Consider the following 22,999-nt stretch of genomic DNA (forward strand, 5'->3'; position numbering starts at 1 on the left):
AACTTAAACCTCAGGCAGAAGATTTTATAAACTGATGTAATCAATACTGAGCTCAAGGTGGTATATGGTATTGTTAATTTGCTACAGAAAATACAGAAATTCCATGAGCTTTTTAAATTAAATTTATTGGGGTGACATTGATTAATAGGGTCATATAGGTTTCAAATGCGCATTACTATGACACATGATCTGTATATTGCATTGTGTACCCACCACCCAATATCGAATCATCTTCTGTCACCACATATTTGGACCCCTTTACCCTCTACCACCCCTGAAACCTCTTCCCTCTGGTAACCTCCATACTGTTGTCTGTGTTTTCAAGTTTGTTTTATATCCCATGTGAATGAAATCATATGGTTCTATGCTAAATGAAATAAGTCAGTCGGAGAAAGCTTTTTTAAAAAAGCTTTTTTTAAAAAACCTTGATTTACACTTTGGCCAAGTAGCTCAGTTGGTTAGAACATCATCCCAATATGCCAAAAAAGCATGATTCACTATTTTCTTCATTGTTCTGCTTTCCTTTTCATCACTCAACCTTACTCTATAATACTGCCTGGAATACTGTGTTTTATAGTAAGAAATATATATTTTTGGTCTTCTTCCAAGGTTTGTAGCACAAAGCTCCCTAAAATGCTTAGAATTTTCAAATAAGAGAAATAAAATACTTTTTGTTATTTATAGCAAACCTCTTTCATCCAAACCTGAGTTTATGTTGATGACTTGTTACCAGGGGAACCAGCCAAAGGATTAGTGGTTTGGAACTTTCAGACCTACTCCTCTGGGGAGGAGAAGGGGCAGGAGGTGGAATCAATCAGCCACGGACAATGATTTAAGAAAACACACCTATGCGATGAAGCCTGGAAAATCCTAAAGCCCCCAAAGAAGGGGTTCAGAGAACATTCAAGTTGGTGAACGTATGGAGGTTCTAGGAGGGTGGCATGCCTGGAAAGGGCATGGAAACTCCACACACACATCTTCCTACATACCGTGCCCTGAGTTATATCCTTTTATAATCTACTTAAGTAAATCAAATCTGTAGGAGGGGTCGTGGGAACCTCTGATTCATAGCTAGTTGATAGGAAGGACAGATAATAACACCCTGGACTTATGATTGATAGCTGAAGGGGAGGGTGGGCAGTCTTGTGGTAGTAAGCCCTTAACTTGTGGATAAATAGTGTCAGAAATGACCCAGAATTGCTTAGTGTGGGGAAAATCTCCACCACACATTTGGTAATCAGAAGTGCCAGAAGTGGAGTATTCTGTGAGTAGACAGAAAAGGAAGTTTTCCTAAACATTCCCCTTTCTATTAGAAAACCACTTCACATGTAGAAATCCCTCCATGAAATTAAACCACTAATTGGGTATTCCTGATACATTACTCCTATGACACAGCCGTAAGTTTCTTTCTCCCTTTTTTTAAATTTGGAAAATGTCCAAACACACACAAAAACAGAGTATAACAAAACCCCATGTACCCATCAAAAAGCTTCAATAACCAGCAACACTGTGTCATTTTTTTATCCTTCTCCCCATCTCCACTTTTTGCTGAAATGTTTTGACTTCATATCAACCAAGACCTAGTACATATTCAAACTTCACAATTATCTTTAAAATGTATTTTATTTTTGTTTGAATCTCAACCCCAAAAGGCTTATTTTATTTGGTTGTTATTATATGTCTTCTCTCTTTTAATTTAGGTACCTTCTACCTAATTTTTTTCATGCTACTTGACTTGAACAAATCAGGTCAACTGACTGTAAAATATGCCACATTCTGGATTTATCTGATTGTTTCCTTGTGGTGTTGTATAACTTGTTCCACTAGGCATCACATTTCATTCCAGAGCCTTAATTAGTTTGTTTTCTTTCCCCCTGGGGGGAGGGGAGGAGAAATACAAGAATATATTATGCGGATGCTGCTATGCAGTTCTTATCGGGAGACATGATCACCTGGTTGTTATCACCTTCTTTAATGCTGAGGCTGACCAATGGATTTGGCTGGAAAAGGGCTGATATCTCCCTTCTGAAATTCCCCTATGACCTTTCACCAAATGGTTTTATCTTCCACTTCTAAATAGAAGAATCTCAGTATTATTCTGTGTGGTATACTATAGTGGTATACTATATTCTGTATATTGTATGAAATCTGTCCAGAGAAAGTCCAACCATTGTTAATATAATGAGAATCGTTTGCAAGACATCGATGTAACCTGGCAGCCAAGGAGAGTGGACTGGAATGTGCATGCATGAACAATGACAACTTCACTGTACTAGTCAGTGGGGATACTCAGATACCATTGAGTGAGCATGTGCACTGTGTTGCTATCACATTCAAAATGACTGAGCAAGTAGAGCATGAATCTGCAGCAAAGTTTGCATTAAGCTTAAACATTCCTCCATAGAAACTATTCGGATGATTCAGAAGGCCACAACTGTGGGCAACTAGTGAGTGGCAGCTTCTTCACAACAACATGCCCACACCCCTGCAGTTTTTTGGCAAAACATCAAATCACCCAGGTGACTCAGCCCCTCTACAGCCCAGAACTGGTGCCCTGGGACTTCTGGCTTTTCCAAAACTGAAATCATTTTTGAAAGGGAAGAGATTTCAGACCACAGATGAGATTCAGGAAAATAGGATGGGGCAGCTGATAGAGATTGGGGGAACGGTGTGAGGTCCCAAGGTGCCTACTTTGAAGGGGACTGATGTGTCATTGTCCTGTGTACAATGTAACCATTATTATATGAAAAGTTAAAGGGACTTATTTAAGAAAAAGAAGGTCAAAAGTATGAACAATAAAATGGCAATAAATATATACCTATCAACAACTGAATCTAAAAAACAAACTAAGCAAACAAGAGAACACAGAATCATGGACACAGAGGGTGTTTTGATGGTTGCTATATGGGAGGGAAGTGTGGAGGAATGGGTGAAAAGAAGATTAAGAAGTACAAATAGGTAGTTACATGGGGACGTGAAGTACAGCATAGGAAATGGAGTAGCCAAAGAACTCACAGGCATTACCCAAAGACAGGAACAATGGTGTGGGGATTCCCTGAGGGAGTGGGGGGTGCTAGGTGGAGGAGGGCAAAGGGAGAAAATTGGGACAACCAAAATAGCATAATCAATAAAATATAATTAAAAATAATAATAAATGTTTCTTTTTCATGACCTTGTATACTATATACTATATTGCAGAATATACTATAATATATTCTAAGTAGAAGAACTGATACAGAGAAATCTGATAAGAGGGGAGGAAGGGGCTGTAGGAAGAAGTTGCCCAAGGCAATGGTAAATAGCCTAGGACTAGATTTAACCTGAATACCTCTAGAGAGCATGGAATTATGGGCGAGAAAACGGGAAATAAAAGCAGCACTCTTGGGCTCACTGGCTCTCTGACTGGCTGGCTCTGGCTCTTGGGCTTTCTTCCTCAAGGATGCTTCAATGATCGTGCTATAGCTGACTGTGTTTTCCAAGGATGGCATTATGAATGGGAAGAAACTCTGGGAATAGCCTAGGGTTGGGCTGGCTGGGCAGAGGGTGGCAGGGTTACTCTTCTTGGGGTGTTTAATATCAGGGGTCCCCAACCTCCGGGCCACAATCTGGTACGTGTCCTTGGCCTGTTAGGAACCGGGTAGCAAGCAAAGCTCACCTGAGCTTCACCTCCTGTTGTCTCAACCCACCCCCCCACCACCCTGTCTTCCAGAAAACCAGTCCGTAGTGCCAAAAAGCTTGGGGACTGCTGTTCTAAAGGGAACAAACCACCTCTGAGGCAGAAGCCTACCATTCTTCCAAAACTGTGTAGCTTTTGTATCTTATGTTGTTTTAGTTATTTGTAAACTAACCCTATAGAAATAAGAAATAAGATAATTAAAACTAACAGGGGGGACTCAGGTGTTAAAGAGTTTAGCCTTAATTGATAGGCTTAAGTGACTAATACATGTGGAAAGCTGTTATTCCAAAATTGAGAAGCTTTTGAACAGACTCCTTTCTTTTAAGACCCAACCTCTGCCTCTGGAATTTTGCCTAGAGGGTAGCAATGGGCAGCAGGACCCCATGTGCTGTTCGGTAACAAAATCTCATCCATTAGAGCTATTTGGTTATCCTAAAAAACAATCTGTACTGGAGAAGCATGGCATTTGTTTAATTTCTTATTTCTCTCCTTTTAATTAGCAATTTTCAGGATAAGAAGTTGGTTCCAGCCCTGGCTGGTGTGGCTCAGTGGATTGAGCACCAGCCAGTGAACCAAAGGGTCTCCAGTTCAATTCCCAGTCAGGGCACATGCCTGGGTTGTGGGCAGGGTACCTGGTGGAGGGGGGGGGGGGGCGTCTGAGAGGCAGCCACACATTGATGTTTCTCTCCTCCGTTTCTCCTTCCCTTCCCCACTCTGTAAAAATAAGTAAATCTTTGTGTGTGTATATATATATATATATATATATATATGAATGAAAGAAGTTGGTTGCACAGCATGTCTTGACAAATCAAAGTCAAAGGGTCCAGCCCCCCCGGAGTAGCATACACCCTCTGGCTTCATTGGCTTCTTACCCACGAGAATGGGCTGGGTAGACAGTGAATCTTGTTTGTTGTTCACAATGAAGTTTACAGACTCACCCAAATTCCAACCACTTAATTCATTATAGCTTCTTCTAAAGGCTAAAGTCTGAAAACAATTTAATAGAAGATTCACCTCAATAAAAGGATAAGCCAAAAACAACAACTAGAAGTTATCAACAGCCTGGAAACTGGATTTATACAAGCTTTTTATAAAGTGAGGTGTAGTTTTTTATTAAAAGCAGCAATTTGGATATTCATGCAGTTAGGAAATATTTACTCCGTAATCTGATATGGAAAATCTACTAGTCAAAATAAGAAAAATCTTACCTTTAGGCAAACAAACAAACAAACAAACAGTATGCAGATTTAATTTCATTAAGGTTGAAGAAAAACACATGTTGAAACAAGCTTCTACTATTTTCCATTACTGTTACGCTACAACATTTTTGGCACATATTTATCCCAAATAAATGTTAATATGGCTGAATTGAGGTCTCAAAGAGTCAGTCAGTGCTCAAAAATTATTTCAGTTTCATAGGTAATCACATATTATACAATAGACATCTGTCAGTGCATCAAACTGAAAGCCAAGGTTCAATTACATAAAGATTTGCTTTAAAGACTGCCTGCCCATTTATAAGGTGGTGATGCTTAGAAAGCTGCTAAAAATGCTAGAAGGTATACAATATAGTCCCCTTAAAGACATAAAACTCCTGGGAGCCCTGTAGCTGTCCTGGGCTTCTGGATGCCTATACAGAGCACCTTCATGAAGGGCCAAGGCCTCCCAACAGTGAGGCCCCAATGTGACGCCAGAGCCTGGGAGCTGAGGAGATGAAGAAAGCAAGCAAGGTGACACGTGGCATCACTGCTCACTGCACAAGAATAGCAGATCCTGTTCTATTGCCCTCCTTTCACCTTCCCTTCAGGGGCTGACCTCTTTACCTTTCTAATCTCACCTCTAGCACTATTCTTTCTTTGGCTCACTGTTTAAGCCACAATAGGTCCTCACTGCTCTTCAGTCAGGGTCACTCCTGCCTCAGGAACTTTGCACTGGCTGTTCTCTCTGCCTACAGTTATCAACATGGCTTATTCCTTAATCTTTAGATCTTTACTCTAATGTCACCTTCTTAGTGATGCCTTCTAATGATCTAAGGCTGCAGCGCTCTTCTATCTATACAAAGGCAGGAATTTCTAACTTGTTCATCACTTGTTCATCAGGCACTATTCCTGTGCCTGGAATAGTACCTGGCACAAATAAAGTATATAATGGATATTTATGGAATGAACACATGAATCACAAGTCCATTTGATTCTTTTATTTATACTTGCACTAAAAAAGTAATAAGCCACTCAATCCAGCCAGCCTGGCATTTCACAGGAACACAATCATAAAAACCACTGGTGGAGATGATTCTAGACTCAAAAAGAAAAGATATAGAGAGCTGGTCCCATGCAGTCTACCTCTAAAAAACATTTGGGTAGGATGTCAAAGCTTTGTACAGAGGAAAAAAAAAGTCAATAAAGGATCTTTTCCTGGAATTCAAATTTTGGCTGGACTGACAGTGTGAGACTTGTACAAAGGAAATCCCATAAAGTACTGAAGATCATACTTTTCATTTTAGACAAAATAGTCCATATACTATATAAACTATGCATTTGCTATAAATCCAGTCAGGGAAAAATGTCAATTGGCTTGTCCAAAGGTTCTCAGCTACTACAAGTGTATTCATTCAGTGAAGCACTACCCCCACCCCAACACACACTCCTTTCCCCATGTCCCATTCTAGACGCAAAGTGAATAGAGCAATTAACTATTGATAGAAGAGGTTCTCTCAGGCTTTTATACTGAAAAGGTCCTGAAAGTTCCTACATCAGGCAGGTAATACTCCTGCTGCTTTACAACACCAAAAGAATAGATAGGAAACACAGAGGGAAAAGGAAGGTGCCTATTTCAGGAACCAGGAAAGAAGCCAGCAGAGCAAATGCTCTGGGAGTGGTAGATTTTTGCACTTACAAGAGAATAACTTGCTGCACACTTCTCTGATGTTGGGTTTGTACATAATATGCTCTGCACTTCAGACAAGGGCTAATACTACTTTTCAAGCCATGATGGAAGCAATAATAAGAAATGATGATGACAGCTAACTGGGTACAGAGTTTCACACACACCAATTACTTCTGATCTTCACAAGAACTCTGGAAGGTGGATGGTAATTCCATTTTTACAGTTGGGCAAGCTGAGACTTAGAGATGTCAGATTTGCCGAAGGTCATCGGTCAGTAAGAAGCAGTTATATTTTACACCCAGATCTTCGGACTCCATGCCCCATATAAAATGTCACAGGCACTAGTTAACTAGTGAAACATCAGAGTCACAACCCATTTCTCAAACAGTGAGACTGTGAGGGTGAACCACCCAGGGTAAGGGACAAAGTCACTGATGAGTACAGACAAGAAAGGGCTCACATATACCCAGCTTTACCCCAGAACTCACAGTAGGCAACTGCAGTTCAGGATCTGTCAATCAATAAGCATATCCCAAACCTGGTTGTAAATAAGGAAGCACTAGAAGCATGCTTTGGGGAACCTTCAGGATGGGACAATGAGATTGGTACTTTGTCTTAGGTTTAAAATGGTCAAGCATTTGAATACTGAATTCAGGGCTTTTCTCACCCACAGTCCTGGGCTCAGTTCCTAAGTAGTCCTCATCTAGCCAGTCAAGTTCAGCAATGTTAGGCCACAGACTTCTTTCCCAAGGATGAATGTTAAAAAGCCCTCTCAGGACCTTGCTAATAAAACCCTAATAAGAACAGGAAAAAACCAAACAAACAACAAATGCCTATCTAGTCCATATGAGTTGATAAATATTCTAGGAGAGACCCTTATTGGCCCATGGCAGTACATAAATTCCAGAAACAACAAATACTGCTCTGTGGAAAAAGCAAAATGCTAAGTCTGCAAGCTTACATTTGGCAATCACATTTTAGAATTAACTTCGAGGTCAGCTATCTGAAACTTAAAATACACTCATAGATTCCAAAACCCATCAACAGCACTTAGTTTCCAGTCTAGCTCTGAAACCTGTTTACCCTATTATGTACAAAAGCATGGTAGCATTCTATAGCATTCTAGCTATCCTAATTACATTTCAATGGCAAAAGCCAAGTCAAAATTCCAAACCACAACAATAATGTAATATTCCCCTTCTCAACTCAAGTGGTCAATGCTGGCCCCAGGAAAGCAAAAGGGACAAGGCAGGTGCTATTGCACCTCAACTCCTCATGGTTGGTTCATCCTCTAGTTGTCTTGACTTGGGAAACAATAGCACTTATAGGGCTGAAGGGAAAATGGCCTTGCAGGTTTAGCTCTGTCTCCTCCAGCACCTGGAGGCATGGCTTGAAGAAGAGCAAAATAATGTTCAGGTTAAAATAAAAGGCTTCCTTATTTTTCAAACTACTCTTGTCTAAAATTCTAAATCAAGCTAAAGTGCTTATGTCATTATAGGATAATAGCTATTAACAGTATGGATCTAATATCATTCAACAGAAAGCAAAGAGTCCTTAACTGCTCTTGACACATTTCTGCAAAGCAGTGACCAGGCACACTGTTGGCTGAACAACTTGATTCTTCATATAAAACAAATAAAAGCTCAAGCTGTATATCTGCACATATACAAATACTTAATCTATGCATGCAAAAACAATAGTCTGCAATGGCACACACCAACCAGTTAATGGTGGTTACTTCTGGGAAAAAGGATAGGATGGGAGAGTAGAGAATAGTTTTGCTTGAATTTCTTTTGAGAGGTACATTTTTCTTTCTTTTTTATTGTTTTTCAAATACAGTTTTCTGTCTTTTCCCCCACCCCTTCCCACCACCCTAGCCCTCCCCACCTCCCTCCCCTATTTCCACCCCTCTTGTTGTTGTCCATATGTCCTTTATAATTGTTCCTGTAAACCCTTCACCCCTTTCCCCCTTTATCCCCTCCCCTCTCCCTTCTGATCACTGTCAGCCTATTCTCAATTTCGATGTCTTTGCTTATACTTTGCTTGCTTGTTCGTTTTGTTGATTAGGTTCCTGTTAATGGTGAGATTGTATGGTATTTGTCTTTCATCCCCTGGCTTATTTCACTTAACATAACGCTCTCCTGTTCCATCCGTGCTTGAGAGGTACATTTTTTAAAAATATGCTTTGTGTGTATAACTTAAAACCTATGTAATTTCGCCCTGAATGGTGTGGCTCAGTTGACTGAGCACTGGCCTGAAAACCAAAGGATCACTGGTTCAATTCCCAGTTGGGGCACATGTCTGGACTGTAGGCCAAGTCCCTATTAGGGGGTGTGATAGAGGCAAACACACGTTGATGTTTCTTTCCCTCTGTCCTTCTGTCTCTCCCTCCCTTCCCCTCTCTCTATAAATAAATAAATAAAAATCTTTAAAGACCAAAACAAAACCTATGTAATTTAAACTATGACAAGCCATTTTAAAAACACGTCAAAACGATAATTTCCCTGAATATAAAATGTGATCATAGAAATTAGAAGTTTTAAATATATTTAGATAGATTCAAAACACAACCACCCAAAGAAGTTTTACATTTACACTAGCAGGTTCAGCAAACTATATCCAATGGGCCAAATCTAGTTCAATAGACAGGCAGAGATAAAACTGGCTTTAACATTTTATTTATTTTTAGAGAGAGGGGATGGGAAGGGAAGGAGAAAATAGGGAGAGAAACATCAATGTGCGAGAGATACATTGATCATTTGCCTCTCACATGCCACTGGGGACATGGCCTGCAACCCAGGCATATGCGCTGCCTGGGAATCAAACTGGCGACCTTTGTTTCCAGGCCAGCACTGAGCCACACCAGCCAGAGCTCATTTTAACATTTTTAAAGGGTTATATATATTTTAAAAAAGAAAAGAAGGAGAAGAAACAGAGACCACATATGGCCCACAAAGCCTAAAATTTACTATTTCCCAACTACAGAAAAAGTCTGATTATTGCTGAATGACACCAAGAATATCGTGACCTTTCTTTTCTTTTTTCTTTTAATTTTTTAAATTGTTGTTGCAGTATAATTTTCTATCTTTTACTCCCATCCCAACCCACCCACTCAGCCCTCCCCTCCATGACTTTTCAAAAATAGTTTTAAATTCCTTTTGGAAATTCCATCAAAATCACTTTTAAGCACAATAAAAATCAGTTGTATTTCTTAATAGCTTACTTCCCCCCACCCCAAACCCACTGCAGTATAAGATAACTTAATAGCTTATTCAATCAACTCAATCTTCAGATTTGTCTCAGAAGACTGATGATTTCCTAAAATCAAATTCATTCCCAGAATGGGGAAAAAGACACTCTTCCTGCTAACAACCAGAAACCCAATCTGTAATGTGCTGCTAAAACGTACAACAGAAAACTCAAGCTCAGAAGAACTCTCTGTGCAGATAAGAATAATTTTCAGAAATCTCGGACTTCCGGCATGATGGAGGCATAGGTGGATGCACCGTACCTCCACGCACAACCAAGATTAGAACAACAACAATTTAGAGCCAGAATAACACCCAGAACTGACAGACAATTTATCTGAATGGAAGTCGGACAGCCAAGAAGTTCAAGTAGACCCATTCATCCAGACCAGTAGGAAGGGCTGAGAGGAGGAGCGGGCGCAGATCGTGGTGCACGGAGATCGGGGAGAATTGGGCACATAAGGCAACTGGGAGCGTGTAAGCCTTCCAGGATGCAGCGGTGGACCCTGAGTACACAAGCAGTGGCTGGCGGACCCAGTGAGGCAGCATTGTGGACCAGGGCAGAGCGCGCAACCCAGGATCCCAGAGAAGGGACTCAGATCCCAGGAGAACAGAGCTATCACCATTGTTCCCTCCCACCTCCACCCCCACCCCCACATAAATGTCACAATCTAGCGACTGGGGTGCCCAGCCCCAGTGAACACCTAAGGTCCCACCCCTCACCATAACAAGAGCAACCAGACCAAAAAAAAAAAAAAAAAAAAAATGGGAGAGAGAGAGAGATATGTCTCCAACAGAAGAACAGATCAGTCCCCCAGGACTCATCAGTTTGAGCGACCAAGAAATAGCCAATCTATCAGATGCACAGTTCAAAACACTGGTGATCAGGAAGCTCATGGAATTGGTTGATTTTGGGCGCAAATTACATGAAAAAAATGCAGGTTACCATAAAAGAGATGAAGGAAGATACACAGAGAACCAATAGTGAAGGGAAGGAAACTGGGACTCAAAACAATAGAGTGGACCAGAAGGAAGAAAAAACAACCAAGCAGGAAAGAATGAAGAAATAAGAATTCAAAAAAACAAGGAGAAGCTTAGGAACCTCCAGGACATCTTTAAACGTTCCAACATCCGAATTATAGGGGTACCAGAAGGGGAAGAGGAAAAGCAACATATTGAGCACGTATTTGAACAAACAATAAAGGAGAACTTCCCCAATCTGGCAAAGGGAACAGACTTCCAAGAAATCCAGGAAGCTCAGAGAGCCCCAAAGAAGTTGGACACAAGAAGAAACACATCAAGGCACATCATAATTACATTAGCCAAGGTAAAAATGAAGGAGAGAATCCTAGAAGCAGCAAGAGATAAGGGGACAGTAGCCTACAAAGGAGTTCCTATCAGACTGTCAGCTGATTTCTCAAGAGACCTTATAGGCAAGAAGGGGCTGGAAAGAAATATTCCAAGTCATGAAAGACAAGGACCTACATCCCAGATTGCTCTATCCAGCAAAGCTCTCATGTAGAATGGAAGGGCAGATAAAGTGCTTCTCAGCTAAAGTCAAGTTAAAGGAGTTCATCATCACCAAGCCCTTATTTTATGAAATGCTAAAGGGACTTATCTAAGAAAAGGAAGATAAAGAAAAAACATGTATAGTAAAATGACAGCAAACTCACAATTATTAACAACCACACCTAAAGCAAAACCAAAAGAAACTAAGCAAACAACTAGAACAGGAACAGAACCACAGAAATGGAGATCACATGGAGGGTTAGCAACGGGGGAGTGGGAGGAGGAGAGAGGGGAAAAAGGTACAGAGAATAAGTAGCATAGAATGTAGGTTGAAAATAGATAGGGGGAGGGTAAGAATAGTATGGGAAATGTAGAAGCTAAAGAAATTATAAGTATGACACATGGACATGACTAAAGGGGGGAAATGAGTGGGAGAGGGTGTACAGGGTGGAGGGGAGTGAAGGGGGGAAATGGGACAACTGTAATAGCATAATCAATAAAATATATTAAAAAAAATCTAACAGTGACACTAATATAACAGATTACAGTTTAATAATCCAGTTCCTAAGTGAAGGAAGGAAAAAGCTCATCTTTATTCTGAATGAACTTTGTATTCTAATCTGGCATTCTAGTCTAGAGCTTTGAAACAGGGAGAATATTTCATTTTGACTATCCAAGACCCTAAGAAGTATTAAATAAGAATCAGATGCATCGAATTGTGAACAGCTGTAGATTTAGAACTGTAAAAATAATTTAAACATGTGGAATTTTCTATATTAAACCAATGGTTCTATGTAATGACATTTCACAAATAAAGTTCATAATCACATTTAGAATTCTTAGTCTCCCCCCTGTACTTTTAATAGTATGTTATCTGGAAATTAAGTTACAATTTGAAAATTTAAAGAATATAAAATACAGGTTGATTCTGTTTGTTTAATAATCTTCTAACCTACTTAACTTGAAATGAAAGCAATTCACAACCTGGCATACGTAATTTTTTTATAAGAAGAGAGTATCAATAGAAAAAGGATGAAAACCATTAACGGAGATTTGGGAAAAAACTAAAACAACATCCTCACTTACCTCTGGAACACATTTTGCCTACCCAATTATGACACAGAAGATACATTACCTCAATGTCCTGAAGACTGAATTCCTTCTGATCTGTAAAGTTTGCGGCCCCAGCACTAAGTTCCATCAGCATCTTGGCAATCTCAGGCTTTATGGCTGAAGTCAGCCGACTGGCTGCTTCCATGACATGCTCCTGCACATCTTTGAGCTGCATGGCTGCCTTAGAGTAGTGAGAGTTCCTGAACACAGTGCTGAAGAGATCTGTGAGGAAAGTACTGGCACGGCAGAAGACATTGAGGGCGTCCAGGTACTTGGAGATGCCTTGCTGGATGTCAGCGATGGGAGTGGAGTGAGGCATGGCATGGTGGCAGCTGCCCGCAGCAGTCAGGCTGCCCAGGGGGGCAGTGGTGGCTGTAGATGCCAGGGGAGCACTCAGTGTTCGGCCCAGTTCAGGCATCGGGTACTGCTGGTGCTGCTGCACCTTCTGCTTGGACCCGCCAAGCAGGAAGCGCCTCTTGTAGTCCATTTTACTGTCCTGGGCACTGCAGCAATACATGCGGGAGAGAGAACTGTCCCAGTGATTGTGAGTGGGTCAGGGTTCTGAGTCTTCTTTTCTCTAAAATTGTAGCTAGGTATAAAAATAGTGGAGTTCTGAAAATCTAAATTTTAAAAAAGGCATTTCCATGAGGCAGGTGACCATGTGACCCAATGTAGATATGAGAAGAGAAAAGGTTTATATACTTAATATTTTCAGTGTAGGCAAGACCTCTGACAAAAAATAAAAGTGTGTCCAAAATACTGGATAAGAACTGTTATTATTCCACTCTCTTAATAAAAAGATATGCTTGCTGAGAAAAATGCTTACCTATAATTGCTTTGCAATAGTATTTTGATACTTGTATTTACAATGGCAGAAAAATAACTTAACTTTAAAAAATGTAATATAATGTATTTTCAATACACCAGAAAAGTTAGAACCCAAAAACCCACAAGCTGATCAACAGCAATTTAAAAAGTAGTACAGAATTACTTCACACTAAGTCCTTAAGAAGGAAGCTCAAACCTCTGCAGAATTTTGACAGAGCCTGCCTGCCAAATCCATTTACCTGAAAAGCTTCTTTTGAATGCAAATCTTCTCCAAATTTCCTTTAATATTTTCTGAAAACAAGTTTTGTTTTTTTAAAAAATGGCATTTGTTATTGTAAGTCTTTTCCTTTCCTTTTGTTTGCTGAGGTAGCAGTTTCCTTGTAACATTAAGAAGAGGTGCTTGCAGACTGGGTTGGCCCTCAACTATAAAGTCCAAAGCAAGAATGCACAGATGTAATTGTAAGGCCTCTAAGTCATATCCTGTAAGAGGGAAAAACAAGATAAAGTTAGGAAAGTTACAGAGCAAGGAGTAATTCTGGAACATTAATTCCTGAAATGCTATTATCCACACAGGTGGTCTATAAATACATAAGAAGTCATATTAAAACCTTATAACAGTAGGTACCACAGTGAGATTTGAACTATGACATGATGATCACTAGAAAATTCCTTGAGTTGTAGTACAAAAATAATTCAACAAAAAGTTTTATTCCACACCAACCACGCCAAGTTAAAGCCAAGGCTAGTAACTGACACATCGAGCCGGGCTTGGGTTCATGTTGACAAGTAAAGCATACACAAAACTTTAAGGAGATTTGAAAAAGGGAGTGATAAGCAAAAACTGAAGGAAATCAGAAAGGTTGTTATGAAGAAAATGTTACTTTGATGTCAGCCTCGATTGTAGGATAGGTTTTGACTAGCGCAAAAGCAATGAGTGGGGCTCATCAGGTTAAAGGACCACCACAGCAAGGCCCTAAAGCAGGATGGCATATGGTCTATTCAGAATCCCAATACAGAAAGACAAAGCCTGGAGAGGTGAGTGGCTGGAAGGAGGTTGTAGACAGGATTCTTCCCATCCTCACTCAGGTACCAATTTCCCCTCTGGATATTCAAAGGGAAGCCTGGCAGAACGTGCTGGCCTTATACCATGGGGTACCTTCTGTAGGATCTCTGGCCCTGCATAGGTTCAAATAACAATGTCTGGATGTTTCTGGTTGTAGTTTCTGATACATACAACAGTGGAGTAGTGCAGTTCTCTCATAGCTAGTCAGGGCTCATTCTCGTCTGAACTCTGTTCTCCCAAACATAACAATAGTTCAAATATACTTTACTGAGCCATACCTAGTTTATATTAAATTTCAACTTGTATGATGTCTGTATATAGTTTGGTCTACTTATCATAACTGGGTTTTTCTTTCTATTTTCCCCATTTTGTAGATAAAAATAAACTCAAGTCACACTTGGTCACTCATTATGGCCACGACACCATGCCTCCTTTATGGTTCTGTGATTGCATAAGGAACCTAGGAAGCTAAGTATATAACAAGAGCAAGAGATGAGAAAAGTGCAATGGATACAAACACATACACTAAAAGTATAACTATCCTAACCCAGCTAGCATATAAATTAAACTAAACTGGCCACCAATTGTAGCTTTGTGTCAAGAGATTCTTCACTCCTAAAATCTCATAAACTTTACAAGAAACAACATATCAAATAGTTACTTATAAGAAATATGTCCCCAAGTGCTTTTTTCAAATTCATGGCAATAAGGCAATCATATCTATCCCTATCCAAATGCTCCACTATAATGAATGCAGCTTTACAAACTCTGATGTACAATGCAAGTGCTCTACAGGGATGCTGAAGGAGGAAGGCTGTTTACATAAAAACTGTGTGGTCTGTGAAGGAGAACCATTGCCTTGAGCTGGCCATAGTGAATCTTAAGCAGCCCCGAGGACTCCTTCTTTGTCCAACGCCATTACTCTGCCAGTATTCCCAGAAGGCCAAGAAAGAACCATAAACATAACCTAATTTTTTTTCTAAAAAGCAACATGAACTTTTTTTTACTTTATGTTTCTAAGGTTTATTTAAATGAAACTTGTAATACTTAAAAATATTATCATCTAATTCATCTACAAATTTGATGTAATCTCTACCAAAATCTAAATTAATTTTTAGAATTTTATTTTTTTAATATATTTTATTGATTTTACTATTATGGTTGTCCCATTTCCCCTCCTTCACTCCCTTCCATCCTGCTAACCCTCTCCCACCCACATTCCCCCACTTTAGTTCATGTCCATGTGTCATAAGTTCTTTAGCTTCTACATTTCCCATACTATTCTTACCCTCCCCCTGTCTATTTTCTGCCTACATTCTATGCTACTTATTCTCTGTACCTTTTCCCCCTCTCTCCTCCTCCCACTTCCCTGTTGCTAACCCTCCATGTGATCTCCATTTCTGTGGTTCTGTTCCTGTTCTAGTTGTTTGCTTAGTTTCTTTTGGTTTTGCTTTAGGTGTGGTTGTTAATAATTTTGAGCTTGCTGTCTTTTTACTATACATGTTTTTTTATCTTCCTTTTCTTAGATAAGTCCCTTTAACATTTCATAAAATACAGGCTTGGTGATGATGAACTCCTTTAACTTGACCTTAGCTGAGAAGCACTTTATCTGCCCTTCCATTCTACATGAGAGCTTTGCTGGATAGAGCAATCTGGGATGTAGGTCCTTGCCTTTCATGATTTGGAATACTTCTTTCCAGCCCCTTCTTGCCTGTAAGGTCTCTTTTGAGAAATCAGCTGACAGTCTGATAGGAACTCCTTTGTAGGCTACTGTCCCCTTATCTCTCGCTGCTTCTAGGATTCTCTCCTTCATTTTTACCTTGGCTAATGTAATTATGATGTGCCTTGGTATGTTCCTCCTTGGATCCAACTTCTTTGGGACTCTCTGACCTTTCTGGACTTCCTGAAAGTCGATTTCCTTTGCCAGATTGGGGAAGTTCTCCCTTATTATTTGTTCAAATAACTTTTCTACTTGTTGCTATTCCTCTTCCCCTTCGGTACCCCTATAACTCAAATGTTGGAATGTTTAAAGATATCCTGGAGGTTCCTAAGCTTCTCCTTGTTTTTTTTGAATTCTTATTTCTCCATTCTTTTCTGATTAGATGTTTCTTTCTTCCTTTTGGTTCACTCCATTGATTGGAGTCCCAGTTTCCTTCCCATCACTATTGGTTCCCTATGCATTTTCCTTCATTTCACTTAGTGTAGCCTTCATTTTTTCATCTAATTTGTGACCAAATTCAACCAATTCTGTGAGCATCCTGATCACCAATGCTTTAAACTGTGCATCTGATAGGCTGGCTATCTCTTGGTCGCTTAAAAATATTGGCTCTCGGGCTTTGATTTGTACTTTGGTTTGAGCCTTTTTGGGGGGGGGGGGGTCTGGTCAGGCATGTTACGTAGTGAGGGGCAGAGCCTTAGGTGTTCTCCAGGGCAGGGCAACTCAGTTGCTGGGTTGTGACATTGTATGTGGGGGCGGGGTCCAAGAGGGAACAATGGCACTTGCTCTGCTCTCTGTTGGGCCTCAGTCTCTTCTGCTGCTTCCCCCGAGGAAACTGGGCCCCTCTGGTGCCAATTCCTATGTGAGTGGGCTCGTGCACCCTGTGGGACTTTCCAAGGACCTCTTCTGTGAGGCTGGGAGTCTCTCCCTGTGCCTCAACCCCCACAGGTGTTTTCAATCAGTGTCCCGAGGTTCTATTTCCTAGCACTGGGACCCTGGCATTGCAAGGTCTGTCTCACTGCCCAGTTTTGCTTGGTTTATCTGTATGCGAATGTGGACCGGACAGTCAGGCGCCTTGCGCACAATGCCTGACTTCACCATTACCACCTCGCCGGGTCTGCTAGCCACCTGTGCCCTCGGGATGCCTTACGCGCCTGGGATGCCTTACGCATCTCTATTTGTGCCGTGACCCGTCTCTACCCGGCTGCCTGACTCTGCCCCTCCTACCGGTCTGGATGAATGTGTATATTTTAACTCCTTGGTTGTCCAACTTCCATACAGTTCAATTTTCTGTCAGATCTGGTTGTTATCTTGTTTCTAAATTGTTGCTGACCTTATTTTGGTTGTGTGAGGAGGCATAGTGTGTCTACCTATGCCTCCATCTTGGCCAGAAAAGGCTGCCAAAACTATTTGGCTGGAAAAGAACAGTATTTTCAATAAATAATGATGGGACAACTAGATATCCACGTGCAAAAGAATGAATATGGACCCCTAGCTTAGAAAAATTAACTCAAATGATGAAAGGCCAAAATGTAAGAGCTAAAACTAAGAAACTCTTAAAAAAACAGGTGTAAATCTTTGTGATCTTGCATTACGCAATAGTTTCATGGACATGACATCTAAAGCACAAGCAACAAAAGAAAAAAATTGACAAATGGATTTCAAAATTAAAGATATTCGTACAGCAAAGGTCACTATCAAGGTGAAGAGACAACCCATAATATGGACAAAAATATTTGAAAATCATGTATCTCCTAAAGGTCTAGTATCCACAGTATATAAAAAAACTCTTAAAATTCAACAATAAAATGACAAATGACCCAATTAAAAGATGGGAGAAGGATTTGAACACACATTTCTTCAAACATATAAAACTGGCCAATAAGCAAATGAAAAAATGATCAACACCCTTCTGGCCAAGATGGAGGCATAGATAGATACACTTTACCTCCTCATACAACTAAAGGAGAGCAAATTTAACAACAAAAATAACCAGAACTGCCAGAAAAGCACACTGTACCAAGGAGTTAAAGAAACACTCATTCAGACTGGTAGGAGGAGTAGAGACAGACAGCCAGGGTGGAGAGGACAAGTGCCAGGCGGCAGCTGACGGAGTGGGCGGTCCCATATTTGCCACTGGATAAACCAGGAGGAACAACTGGGGAGCAAGACAGACTGTGAAACCCAGCATTCCAGCACAGGGAAATAAAGCCTCAAAACCTCTGTGTGTAAAAACCTGTGGGAGTTGCAGGTGTGGGAGAAACTCTCAGCCTATGAGGGTTGCAGCAGTGGAAGAAACTCTCTAGGACCCTGATTGGTTGGAGAGACCCACAGGGTCCTAGAATGTGCACAAACCCACCCCATAATCAGCACCAGAAGGGCCCAATTTGCTTGTGGGTAGCAGGGAAAGTGACTGAAAGACAGCTGAGAGCCGAGCAAGTGGCATTATTCCCTCTCTGACCTCTCCCCCACAGACAGTGCTATGATGCAAGAGGTGGGTTTCCCTGCCCTGGTGAATACCTAAGGCTCTGCCCCTTACAACATCACAGGTGTACCGAGACAAACAAATATGGCCCAAATGAAACAACAGATCAAAACTCCAAAAACAGAACTAAGTGATGAAGAGATCGCCAACCTATCAGATGCAAAGTTCAAAACACTGCTAATCAGGATGCTCACAGAAATGGTTGAACAGGGTTGCATAATAAAGGAAAGAGTGAAGGCTATGCAAAGTGAAATAAAGAAAAATTTACAGGGAACCAACAGAGAAGAAAAGGAAACCAGAACTCAAATCAACAGTTTGAACCAAAAGGAAGAAATAAACATTCAACCAGAACAGAATGAAGAAATAAGAATTCAAAAAAATGAGGAGAGGCTGAGGAACCTCTGGGACAACTTTAAACATTCCAACATCCAAATCATAGGGGTGCCAGAGGAGAAGAGGAAGAGTGGAAACTGAAAATTTATTTGAAAATATAATGAAGAAGAACTTCCCCAATCTGGCAAAGGAACTAGATGTGGAAGTCCAGGCAGCTCAGAGTCCCAAAGATGTTGGACCTAAGAAGGCACACACCAAGGCACATCATAATTACATTACCCAAGATTAAAAGATAAAGAGAGAATCTTAAAAGCAGTAAGAGAAAAGGAGATCATTACCTACAAAGGAGTTCCCATAAGACTATCAGCTGGTTTCTCAAAAGAAACCTTCCAGGCAAGAAGGGGCTGGAAAGAAGTACTCCAAGTCATGAAAGGCAAGGACCTACATCCAAGATTACTCTCTCCAGCAAAGCTATCATTTAGAATAGAAGGGCAGATAAAGTGCTTCTCAGCTAAGGTCAAGTTAAAGGAGTCCATCATCACCAAACCCTTATTATATAAAATGTTAAAGGAGCTTATTTAAGAAAAAGAAGATTATCAAAACTGTGAACAGTAAAATGACAGCAAACAACTATCAACAACTGAACCTAAAAACAAAAACAAAAACAAGCTAAATAAACAACTAGAACAGGAACAGAATCAAAGAAATGGAGATCACATGGAGAGTTATCAGTGGGGAGGGGCGGGGGGAGAATGGAGGAAAGAAGGTACAGTGAATAAGAAGTATAAATGGTAGGTAGAAAATAGACAAGAGGAGGTTAAGAATAGTATGGGAAATGGAGAAGCCAAAGAACTTGGGTATGTATGACCCATGGATATGAACTAAGTGGCTGGAATGCTGGTGGGAGGGTTTGTAGGATGGAGGGGAATAAAGGGAAGGAAGAAAATGGGACAACTGTAATAGCATCATCCATAAAATATATTTTAAAAAAGGAGCCCTAGCTGCTGTGGCTCAGTGGATTAAGCACTGGCCCGCGAACCGAGGGGTTGCAGGTTCGATTCCCAGTCAGGGCACATGCCTGGGTTGCAGGCCAGGTCCCCAGTAGGGGGCACACTAGAGGGAATCACACATTGATATTTCTCTTTCTCTCTTTCTACCTCCTCCCTTTCTCTCTCTCTAAAAATAGATAAATAAAATATTTTTAAAAATGAAAAATGTTCAACACAATTAGTAATTAAGGAAATACAAATAAAAACCATAGTAAGATACATACCATCTCACACACTAAAATGACTACAATAAAAACAAACACAAAACGAAACAGAATATAAGTGTGGGCGAGAATGTGGAGAAACTGGAACCTTCATTGAGGTGTTGGCGGAAATGCAAAATGATGCTGGCACCGTGAAAAGCAGTTTGGCAGTTCCTCAAAATGTTAAACAGAGAACAGCCATATGACCAAGCAATTCGACTCTTAAGAAGTCAGCTACATGAAGCCACATATATATTACATGATCCAACTGACATGAAATGGCCAGAACAGGCAAATCCACAGAAACAGAAAGATTTGCGGAATGGGGAGTAGCTGCTAATGTGTTTCCTTTGGAGGGGTGATGACAAGATTCTGAAGTTGGAGAGCAGTGGTGGCTACACAACTCTGAATATACTAAAACACATATGGTATGTGAGTTGTATCTCCATAGAGCTGTCACTTTTTAAAAAATATTTCATCTTTCATTGCCATTTTCTTTATGTAACATCTTATTTAACAGCAAAAGACATGATTCCTTTTGTAACTAAAAACAAGTACATAAAAATAAGTTTCCAAGGGATACCTTTAATGTCAGACTTAATGTCCTTTTTATATTCCAACTAGAAATCTGTATTTAAATGCTGCTATCCAGAACCTGTCTTTTAAAGATCATCTGATTTGAGCCCTTCAATTTACAGATGGGGGAAAAAATCCCCGGATACTGTATGTCTTGCATAGACCACACAATGTATCAAACTTGTGTATCTTGAGCCTCAGAATTCCAAGCACATAAATAAATGTTCTGTTCTCAACTACCCAGAGTAGAAACAGATTAAGCTAAATTGCAGTCACAAATCCTTAAACAAAGGCCTAACCTAATATTTATTTCTTGCTCACATGAAGTTCAATGTGCGTCTGACAGCCCTTCTTCAACTTATAGTAACATAATTAGAACTTGTGTTTTCCAGAGTTACATCAGCATGACAAAAGGAAAATCATACCCATTCTTTACTGTTTCCCACTGGAGTGACACACATCATCTCCCCTGAAAGCCCTTTGGCCAGAATCAGTTACTTGGTGCCAATGTAACTACAAGAGAGGCTGGGAAATGTAGGGAGACATGGGATAATGAGAAAGCATTACAAGTTTGTCATAGCTATCCATGCAGCTCAGCTGTGTGTAGCAAAGTTCTGACCAGATGGCAAAAGCAAATCTGATTCCACCCTGACAAGAAGTATTACAATGTGCAATCCCCACAGCTACTTTCCAGAAGTCAGGTGATTCTTACACAGGCTGCTCCAGTACCAGTTTTGTTGTTGTTGTTGTTGTTGTTCTATGTGTTTATACAGAGTGAGGAAGTGAAGGTCGGGGGAGGGAAAGGTCACAGATTCCTTTGAGACGTTGATGAAAGAATACTCCTTATTCAAACACATATCTAAAACATCAAAGCTTCCACTAATTTTTAGTACTGGAGTCCCAGGTGAAGAATCTGCACAACTTGGGCTTCCCTTCCCCTACACAAAGTTACAGGCAATGGGTGACTTGGTCAAAACTGAGCCTTCCTTTCTGTATCTAGTGTTGGTGCTAACACTCAGGCAATGCATTAAAAGGGAACCAAAGAGAAATATACCTGGGGCCCTTTGTACCCACACCACTCACTACCTACACCCATATGTTCTCAAAGTGTGGTCCTTGGACCCATGAACATCAGAATTGAATTTTCCAGGACCAAAGGTGCACCTGCATGGGGATAAGTATGTCTATAGATCATATCAGTATACAGGGGTGGTTGTAACAGCCACTAAACATGTTACTAAAAATGAAAACACTTGCCCTAGCTGGTGTGGCCCAGTGGATTGAGTGCAGGCCTACAAACCAAAGGTCACCAGTTCAATCCCTGGTCAGGGCACATGCCTAGGTTGCAGGCCAGGTCGCCAGCTGGGGACGTAAGAGAGGCAAACAATTTATAAAAGTATCTATTGCACACTGATCTACTTTTCTCTCCCTCTCTTTCTCCCTCCTCCTCCTCCTCCTAAAAATGAGTAAATAAAATCTTTAAAAAAAGAATGAAAACTTTTTAAGCAAGTTTTTTCATAAGATGCCATATTAACATTAACATTATTAAGACTAGGATGAAAAGAAAGAAGCAGCCAATGAAAACCAAACATGGCTAAAGAGCTTCCCATGTGATATTAGAATCAGAAAACCACTGTAAATGGAATGACTATTAAAATGCAGATTCCTAGGTACAATATAAATGTAAAGAATCAATCTTTGGGGGTAGGAGCAGAGAATATGCATTTTTTTCAAAAGCTTTCCAGGTGATTCTGATGCATGCTATAATTTGAGAACCAAAATGCTCAGCTGAAAATCTGATGAAAGTGAAAAGGATTGAGGGTACCTGAGCATGGACACCTAAAGATGCTAACTACATGAACACCACTTAATGCAACTGAGGTATTTCACCAATACTCCTATTCATTCAAGACTCCAGAAGGGAACATGCTACTCCCATGTGACAAATGACTATTTCTGAGAACTAAGGGGCTCACTGGACAATTCAGTGAAAACTTGCATTTGTACCATAATTGCTTCTAATGTGACCATTTAGGTCCCATAGTCAAGCCTGGGGTTCTCTCTCAGGCAGAGAAAACAAACTCCTTAAGATGAAAATCGGTTTTAATTTATTTTTAACAGATCTGGCTGGCGTTCCTATGCTGATCTTTGGTATAATCACAACTAGACAGTATTGAGTCCTGAGGGTCTGGCTCAGCAGGTTGGGCATCACCCCTGCAAAGTGAAAGATCACCTGTTAGATTTCTAGTCAGGGCACATGCTTGGGTTGCCAGCCAGATCCCAGTTGGGGACATGCAAAAGGCAACCACACAC

At 40.5% G+C, this 22,999-nt stretch overlaps 1 protein-coding gene across 3 annotated transcripts in view; it reads right to left on the reverse strand.

The window, feature by feature from the left end:
* Nucleotides 1-22,999, reverse strand: part of GARRE1 (granule associated Rac and RHOG effector 1) — a 91,963-nt gene that overhangs the window by 38,476 nt on the left and 30,488 nt on the right. For all 3 annotated transcript variants that reach the window (XM_036012790.1, XM_028530544.1, XM_036012789.1), the window contains exon 2: nt 12,455-13,740. In XM_036012790.1, the coding sequence (XP_035868683.1) occupies nt 12,455-12,949 (495 nt within the window). In that variant the 5' untranslated portion in view covers nt 12,950-13,740. The remainder of the gene's footprint in view (nt 1-12,454; nt 13,741-22,999) is intronic.

The sequence above is a fragment of the Phyllostomus discolor genome, chromosome 12, assembly GCF_004126475.2.
Source record: "Phyllostomus discolor isolate MPI-MPIP mPhyDis1 chromosome 12, mPhyDis1.pri.v3, whole genome shotgun sequence".
Classification (NCBI taxonomy): domain Eukaryota; kingdom Metazoa; phylum Chordata; class Mammalia; order Chiroptera; family Phyllostomidae; genus Phyllostomus; species Phyllostomus discolor.